The 9,535-nt window shown below is 45.3% G+C and overlaps 1 protein-coding gene across 12 annotated transcripts in view; it reads right to left on the reverse strand.

Moving 5' to 3' along the window:
- The window catches only part of helb (helicase (DNA) B), a 51,176-nt gene extending 41,870 nt beyond the window's left edge, over positions 1 to 9,306 (reverse strand). For 11 of the 12 annotated variants that reach the window (XM_065021277.1, XM_065021280.1, XM_065021278.1 and 8 more), the window contains exons 1-5: positions 9,034 to 9,306; positions 7,935 to 8,294; positions 3,059 to 3,291; positions 2,228 to 2,446; positions 983 to 2,086 (exon numbers count right to left, since the gene is read on the reverse strand). In XM_065021277.1, coding sequence (XP_064877349.1) covers positions 983 to 2,086; positions 2,228 to 2,446; positions 3,059 to 3,291; positions 7,935 to 8,294; positions 9,034 to 9,250 — 2,133 coding nt within the window. In that variant the 5' untranslated portion in view covers positions 9,251 to 9,306. The remainder of the gene's footprint in view (positions 1 to 982; positions 2,087 to 2,227; positions 2,447 to 3,058; positions 3,292 to 7,934; positions 8,295 to 9,033) is intronic. The other variant, XM_065021285.1, reaches the window with a different exon arrangement.
- Between the last annotated feature and the right edge of the window lie 229 nt (positions 9,307 to 9,535).

Below are 9,535 nucleotides of genomic sequence, written 5' to 3' on the forward strand. Positions count from 1 at the left end.
TTGTGTCATTCTCAAAACTTTTGGCCACGACTGTTCAACACATGGACCTGACTACTGATGTTCAACTGGTTCATTTAGAACAATATGGCCACCCACGGTGAGTATGGCCGCCCACGGTGAGTGTGGCCGCTGACGGTGGGTGTGGCCGCTGACGGTGAGTGTGGCCGCTGACGGTGAGTGTGGCCGCCGACGGTGAATATGGCCGATGACGGTGAATATAGCCACCCACGGTGAATATGGCCGCCGACGGTGAATATGGCCGATGACGGTGAATATAGCCGCCCACGGTGAATATGGCCGCCGACGGTGAATATGGCCGCAGACGGTGAATATGGCCGCCGACGGTGAATATGACCGCCGACGGTGAATATGGCCGCCGACGGTGAATATGGCCGCCCACGGTGAATATGGCCGCCCACGGTGAATATGGCCGCCCACGGTGAATATGGCCGCCCACGGTGAATATGGCCGCCCACGGTGAATATGACCGCCCACAGTGAATATGGCCGATGACGGTGAATATAGCCACCCACGGTGAATATGGCCGCCGACGGTGAATATGGCCGCCGACGGTGAATATGGCCGCCGACGGTGAATATGGCCGCCGACGGTGAATATGGCCGCCGACGGTGAATATGGCCGCCGACGGTGAATATGGCCGCCCACGGTGAATATGGCCGCCGACGGTGAATATGGCCGCTGACAGACAACAAGTGGAAAACTTGACCTACAAATTACACAAATAATCCTTTGTAAACCATGAAAGTGATAAAACATTTCAGCTGATTATTTTAGTCTCACCGATACCTTTCTATTACAGAGACAAAGCCTACATGGACAGAGAATATGACTTCTAGCTTTACCCAGGCTAATGTTTGCCATTCAGAAACCTGTTCTGTACTCGGCTAATAGCAGATAGTCAGAACTGGGTCAGAACCATTCTAGAAGTCCTTCTAAGGGCAGAACTGTCTCCTGTACCAACCTGGTGCAGGGTGTAGGCCTTGAAGCAGGTCCTCTTGGTGAGCAGAGACGCAGCTCTCCCTGTGGGTGCTGTTAGTAACACCTCGTCCTCTCCCTGTAAAACCCACGACGACGACTTCTTCTCGTCCTTTACCTCCCCCTCTAACTGAGAGAGGAGACTCTTCGACAGGGCTTCTTCCTCCCACGCCTCGGCTTCCTCCCACGCCTCAGACCCCAAGGAGTCATTTTCAAAGTCCCAGCATGCCTTCCTGACCTCCTTCTCTGTGCTCTGCTGCAAGGCGGCCTTGAACACCAGACTCACCACCGTGGTCTTACCACAGCCCCCCTTACCACTGATCACCGTCACTGGATTGAAGCAGATCATCTCTGCTGCACGTACCTGGTCTGGGTCTAAATCTACTGGAGGAGGGCCCTGGTCTGGGCCTAAATCTACCGGAGGAGGGCCCTGGTCTGGGCCTAAATCTACCGGAGGAGGGCCCTGGTCTGGGTCTAAATCTACCGGAGGAGGGCCCTGGTCTGGGCCTAAATCTACCGGAGGAGGGCCCTGGTCTGGGCCTAAATCTACTGGAGGAGGGCCCTGGTCTGGGTCTAAATCTACTGGAGGAGGGCCCTGGTCTGGGTCTAAATCTACTGGAGGAGGGCCCTGGTCTGGGTCTAAATCTACTGGAGGGCCCTGGTCTGGGCCTAAATCTACTGGAGGAGGCGGGCCCTGGTCTGTAGGGGCTGGTTCAGGTTTGATGTGGTCTGGGACAGAGTATCCGCTGGCTGTTCTAACAGCAGTACTAGTACGGTCTGTCTCTGCAGCGCTGCCATCCATATCACACCTTTCATTCAGCTCATTAGCCTTCCGCTCTGCGTCGGAGTCCACTTCACCTTGATCCTCCCTACTCCCTCCATCCCCTCCCTTCTTCCTCAGCCTCTGCAGAGCTGAAGCAGTCAGCACCTGTATGACATCCAGAGGTATAACCCAGGGCTCTTCCTGCACCAGACAGCGTAGGCACTCAGCTATCCCAGTCTCATAAGAATGCAGGTTATGCAGCGCCACCTTCTGGCGATCCCGTACCACTACGCCCAGCTCTTTGAGGAATTGGACTGCGTCCCACACCTGAATGAAAGAACGAACGAACGAATGAACTACATTTGAAATTTAAAAAAAAATACATATGGAGCTGCCTCAGCAAGCGAACCAACAAACAATACATAAAACACAAAGTGGACAGACGTATTTGTTCTGTGTTCCTCGTACCTCCACCTCCACCACGGAGCTACACCCTCTCCTGACCTCGTCACACAGGGTGGGGAGCTCCGTGTAGGTACTGCCCGTCCTGTGGCAGTGGTCCTTCAGAGAGTCGTAGACTCTCAGGGCGTTACGCTGCTTCAGAGGGATCTCTTGGAAGAGTTTACACTCATGGAAGGATCTCAGCTGAGCCTCGCAATGGACCACCTTCAACTCCTTGTACATAACCTAGAGAGAGGGGAGTAGGGTAGAGAGGGGGAGTAGGGGAGAGAGGGGAGTAGGGGAGAGGGGGGGAGTAGGGGAGAGGGAGGAGAGGGGAGAGAGAAAGGGAGGGAGGGGGAGAGAGGGGGAGTAGGGGGAGAGGGAGTAGGGGAGAGGGGAGTAGGGGAGTAGGGGAGAGGGAAGAGAGGGGAGAGAAAGAGAGGAGGGAGGGGGAGAGAAAGGGAGGGAGAGAGAAAGAGAGGGAGGGGGGAGAGAGAAAGAGAGAAGCGATTACTCAAGATAAACTAAAATAAGAAAATAATTAATTATGTCAAAGCGTTCATGGCAGATTGGAGGGACGCTATGTGATTGGAGGGATGCTATGTGATTGGAGGGACGCTATGTGATTGGAGGGACGCTATGTGATTGGAGGGACGCTATGTGATTGGAGGGACGCTATGTGATTGGAGGGACGCTATGTGATTGGAGGGACGCTATGTGATTGGAGGGACGCTATGTGATTGGAGGGATGCTATGTGATAGCCCAGTGCTGGATTGGTCCGATCGAAGACTACAGAAACTGTTGACAAAGGATGTTAACCAATCACAGTCCACAAGCAGCCAGGAGGTTACGCTTACATAGTTAAAGCCCAGCTTCCAGACGTCCGTCTTGATCATCTCCTCTATTTTGGCCAGCAAGCTGAGATCCTCCTCTTCCTCCTCCTCTATCTGTGTAGCACCCTGTGCCGCAGTATGTTTATGGCTTTTCTTTCCCCGACTCAGGAGCTCTGTGAAGCGCCCTGGCAGTAGGGTAGGCAGGTATCTCATCACATGGGGGTACAGAGAGGCAGCAGTCACGCGCATCCCTGCAACTGACAGACATACCGATGACATGAGCTGTGTTCCAGATACCCATACTGTATGTTAGTATGAGCTGTGTTCCAGATACCCATACTGTATGTTAGTATGAGCTGTGTTCCAGGTACCCATACTAACATACCGTATGTTAGTATGAGCTGTGTTCCAGATACCCATACTAACATACTGTATGTTAGTATGAGCTGTGTTCCAGATACCCATACTGTATGTTAGTATGAGCTGTGTTCCAGATACCCATACTAACATACTGTATGTTAGTATGAGCTGTGTTCCAGATACCCATACTGTATGTTAGTATGAGCTGTGTTCCAGATACAGTATGTTAGTATGAGCTGTGTTCCAGATACCCATACTGTATGTTAGTATGAGCTGTGTTCCAGATACCCATACTAACATACGGTATGTTAGTATGAGCTGTGTTCCAGATACAGTATGTTAGTATGAGCTGTGTTCCAGATACCCATACTGTATGTTAGTATGAGCTGTGTTCCAGATACCCATACTGTATGTTAGTATGAGCTGTGTTCCAGATACAGTATGTTAGTATGAGCTGTGTTCCAGATACCCATACTGTATGTTAGTATGAGCTGTGTTCCAGATACCCATACAGTATGTTAGTATGAGCTGTGTTCCAAATACCCATACTAACATACGGTATGTTAGTATGAGCTGTGTTCCAGATACAGTATGTTAGTATGAGCTGTGTTCCAGATACCCATACTGTATGTTAGTATGAGCTGTGTTCCAGATACCCATACTGTATGTTAGTATGAGCTGTGTTCCAGATACAGTATGTTAGTATGAGCTGTGTTCCAGATACCCATACTGTATGTTAGTATGAGCTGTGTTCCAGATACCCATACTGTATGTTAGTATGAGCTGTGTTCCAGATACAGTATGTTAGTATGAGCTGTGTTCCAGATACCCATACTGTATGTTAGTATGAGCTGTGTTCCAGATACCCATACTGTATGTTAGTATGAGCTGTGTTCCAGATACCCATACTAACATACCGTATGTTAGTATGAGCTGTGTTCCAGATACCCATACTAACATACCGTATGTTAGTATGAGCTGTGTTCCAGATACCCATACTAACATACCGTATGTTAGTATGAGCTGTGTTCCAGATACCCATACTAACATACCGTATGTTAGTATGAGCTGTGTTCCAGATACCCATACTAACATACCGTATGTTAGTATGAGCTGTGTTCCAGATACCCATACTAACATACCGTATGTTAGTATGAGCTGTGTTCCAGATACCCATACTAACATACCATATGTTAGTATGAGCTGTGTTCCAGATACCCAGAGCTGTGTTCCAGATACCCATACTAACATACAGTATGTTAGTATAAGCTGTGTTCCAAATACCCATACTAACATACCGTATGTTAGTATGAGCTGTGTTCCAGATACCCATACTAACATACCGTATGTTAGTATGAGCTGTGTTCCAGATACCCATACTGTATGTTAGTATGAGCTGTGTTCCAGATACCCATACTAACATACCGTATGTTAGTATGAGCTGTGTTCCAGATACCCATACTGTATGTTAGTATGAGCTGTGTTCCAGATACCCATACCGTATGTTAGTATGAGCTGTGTTCCAGATACCCATACTAACATACCGTATGTTAGTATGAGCTGTGTTCCAAATACCCATACTAACATACCGTATGTTAGTATGAGCTGTGTTCCAAATACCCATACTAACATACCGTATGTTAGTATGAGCTGTGTTCCAGATACCCATACTAACATACCGTATGTTAGTATGAGCTGTGTTCCAGATACCCATACTGTATGTTAGTATGAGCTGTGTTCCAGATACCCATACTAACATACCGTATGTTAGTATGAGCTGTGTTCCAGATACCCATACTAACATACCGTATGTTAGTATGAGCTGTGTTCCAGATACCCATACTGTATGTTAGTATGAGCTGTGTTCCAGATACCCATACTAACATACCGTATGTTAGTATGAGCTGTGTTCCAGATACCCATACTAACATACCGTATGTTAGTATGAGCTGTGTTCCAGATACCCATACTAACATACTGTATGTTAGTATGAGCTGTGTTCCAGATATACGGTATGTTAGTATGGGTATCTGGAACACAGCTCATACTAACATACAGTATGTTAGTATGGGTATCTGTGTTCCATACTAACATACCGTATGTTAGTATGAGCTGTGTTCCAGATACCCATACTAACATACCGTATGTTAGTATGAGCTGTGTTCCAGATACCCATACTAACATACCGTATGTTAGTATGAGCTGTGTTCCAGATACCCATACTGTATGTTAGTATGAGCTGTGTTCCAGATACCCATACTAACATACCGTATGTTAGTATGAGCTGTGTTCCAGATACCCATACTAACATACCGTATGTTAGTATGAGCTGTGTTCCAGATACCCATACTAACATACCGTATGTTAGTATGAGCTGTGTTCCAGATACCCATACTAACATACTGTATGTTAGTATGAGCTGTGTTCCAGATATACGGTATGTTAGTATGGGTATCTGGAACACAGCTCATACTAACATATAGTATGTTAGTATGGGTATCTGGAACACAGCTCATACTAACATACCGTATGTTAGTATGAGCTGTGTTCCAGATACCCATACTAACATACCGTATGTTAGTATGAGCTGTGTTCCAGATACCCATACCGTATGTTAGTATGAGCTGTGTTCCAGATACCCATACTAACATACCGTATGTTAGTATGAGCTGTGTTCCAGATACCCATACTAACATACTGTATGTTAGTGTGAGCTGTGTTCCAGATACCCATACTAACATACTGTATGTTAGTGTGAGCTGTGTTCCAGATATACGGTATGTTAGTATGGGTATCTGGAACACAGCTCATACTAACATACAGTATGTTAGTATGGGTATCTGGAACACAGCTCATGTAACATACCGTATGTTAGTATGAGCTGTGTTCCAGATACCCATACTAACATACCGTATGTTAGTATGAGCTGTGTTCCAGATACCCATACTAACATACCGTATGTTAGTATGAGCTGTGTTCCAGATACCCATACTAACATACCGTATGTTAGTATGAGCTGTGTTCCAGATACCCATACTAACATACCGTATGTTAGTATGAGCTGTGTTCCAGATACCCATACTAACATACCGTATGTTAGTATGAGCTGTGTTCCAGATACCCATACTAACATACCGTATGTTAGTATGAGCTGTGTTCCAGATACCCATACTGTATCTTAGTATGAGCTGTGTTCCAGATACCCATACCGTATGTTAGTATGAGCTGTGTTCCAGATACCCATACTGTATGTTAGTATGAGCTGTGTTCCAGATACCCATACTAACATACTGTATGTTAGTATACTGTAAACCAACGGTAACATTTCAGTTGAGCGCTAGCGCTTCACACATCTACTGGAAGCTGATGCTGTTGCTATGCAACCGATTGCTAGCTTGTTAGTGTAACAAATTACTAGCTAGACTTCGGGTGTGTTCGTAACTTCGATCTGGGAGTGCCAGAGTGCGCTCTGGGCGTTTGTAAATTCAGGGCGTTGTCAGATTCAATGGGGTGTTGAACGTTGGTAACTAACTGTGCTGCTGGTAACTAACTGTGCTGCTGGTAACTAACTGTGCTGCTGGTAACTAACTGTGCTGCTGGTAACTAACTGTGCTGCTGGTAACTAACTGTGCTGCTGGCAACAATTGAAATACGCTTTTTTTGTTGCCGATATTGACCGACACATTCAACGGGTGTTGAGCGTTTGTAAATTCATCAGAGAGTGCTCTGAAATCAGAGTAGATAGCCAGAGGGAATTTACGAACGCACCCCTATGACTAATAAGCATACTACATACCCAATTTGTGTCACAAATAGAATGGTATAGTATAGAATGGTATGGTTAGTATAGTATGGTATGGTATAGAATGGTATAGTATGGTATGGTATAGAATGGTATGGTATAGAATGGTATAGTATGGTATGGTATAGTATGGTATGGTATAGAATGGTATAGTATGGTATGGTATAGAATGGTATAGTATCGGTATGGTTAGTATGGTATAGAATGGTATAGTATGGTTAGTATGGTATAGTATGGTATAGTATGGTTAGTATGGTATAGTATGGTATAGTATGGTATAGAATGGTATAGTATGGTATGGTTAGTATGGTATAGAATGGTATAGTATGGTTAGTATGGTATAGTATGGTATGGTATAGTATGGTTAGTATGGTATATAATGGTATAGTATGGTATGGTTAGTATGGTATAGAATGGTATGGTATAGTATGGTATGGTTAGTATGGTATAGTATGGTATAGTATGGTTAGTATGGTATAGAATAGTATGGTATGGTTAGTATGGTATAGAATAGTATGGTATGGTTAGTATGGTATAGAATGGTATAGAATGGTATAGTATGGTATGGTTAGTATGGTATGGTTAGTATGGTATAGTATGGTATGGTTAGTATGGTATGGTATAGAATGGTATGGTAGGAGTATTCGAACACAGCTATGGTCTTTACTCACAGCACTTCATATTACCAAAACACTATAGATCAGGGTCAAGATGTATCTCTCACCCAAGTCCACCTACCTGAAACAGAGACCAAGGCTTTAATCTGCTGTGCCAAAGCTCTGTGCTGCTCTCCTTCCTCAAACTCAGCCAGAACTTCCTGCAAGTTAGCAAACTCCACCTTCCTTCCCATCGGCAGCCAAGCAAAGAAGGGGACGACAAACTGTGCGTCCACGCCGCAGGCGGTGAGGAACAGAGACAGGACAGAGTGGTCCGGGTCTCCCTGGAGGTCTGAGCGAAGGCGGTAGGCAGGGTAGCCCCGTAGCACCAGCTTGCCCCTGGCAGCGCGGGCCGTGCAGGTAGCCTCCCACCACGGGTCCTTCAGACTGAACCGGCCCAGTACTCTGCATCTCTTACCAGACACGCTGTCCAGGAAATCAACTAAAACAGACACGGGATAGAAAATGAAACAATTACACAAGATAGTTAGTTATTGAGCTGACTAACGTTAGCTAGCTAGATCATCAGCATGCATTCATCGTGGTGGATTGTATGATAATGTTTTGTGGGAGGTGGGTATAATTTGTGGGAACGTTCCAACAGGAATCTGTAACAAAAACAACAAACAACGCATACAAAAGTAGCATGATCAATTCACCTAGTTAACTAAAAGCCGAATAGGCATCAACTCACCACGTAGCTTATTCTTAATGTTTGTTCGTGGGCTACCAGAGAGAGGACAGACATTTTTACGGGATAAACACGCTGAGTGGAAAAAACACATCTTATTCTGCCGCTATACAACTTTGTATACGTTGTTTTGTTGGCAACCTTGTACTTTAACAAGTTTTTGGTTACAGATTCCTCCTGTTGGAACTTTCCCACAAATTATACCCACCTTTCTGTGGGTGTATTAGTGTCACTAACAAGAGATAAACCAGATTGAACAAACTATATAACATTACAGTAGGCTCCTCTCTCTACAGTAGGAGAAATTACAATCAATACAAGCTCGACCGACAAGTGACACTGTCGCTGTCCCTTTAAACCGAATGATTGGTAACTTGCTTGATAGATAAATATGCCTAATTTGTTGCAAGTGACAACCGCATTAGCTAGTTAGGTTAATTTATACATGTGAATTTATCAAAGCTATGATGCTCTGTCAACGACCACTCACCTTCGTTTCGGCCCGGTACGGAGGAATTAAACACATGTCCTCCAGAACTAACGCTGTCCATCTCTTTCATATCCAGAAACTCCGGCTGTGCATCTTCTTCCTCCTCCTCATCATCTTCCCAATCAGAGTCGTCATTTTCGGAGTTTTTAACCTTCTTTTCGGGTAAAATGTAACCTACTAGGATTCTGTCACCAAGAGGACACCCCGACTGTGACATTTCTGTTTTGTTTCGCTTATTTCGCGCGTCAATTTAATTTGACAGCTGACATAAAAACAAGGAAGTGGAAAAGCGGAAGTGTTTTTGCTTTTTTTCAGAGGCAACCTAAAAAAACTATCGTGTGACCGCCACCTACCGACCTGGGGGGTAAAGGTGCAGCTTGACGAGTCTCATCTGGTTATCATTAGTCTTACCAGATACCACAACATCGTATTTTAAATCATGAATGCCGTTATAGTTGTGAATTACAGTGAAAGCGCACTATAGTTTGTTTACCTACAAATA

This window comes from Oncorhynchus nerka, linkage group LG8 (assembly GCF_034236695.1).
Source record: "Oncorhynchus nerka isolate Pitt River linkage group LG8, Oner_Uvic_2.0, whole genome shotgun sequence".
Lineage (NCBI taxonomy): Eukaryota > Metazoa > Chordata > Actinopteri > Salmoniformes > Salmonidae > Oncorhynchus > Oncorhynchus nerka.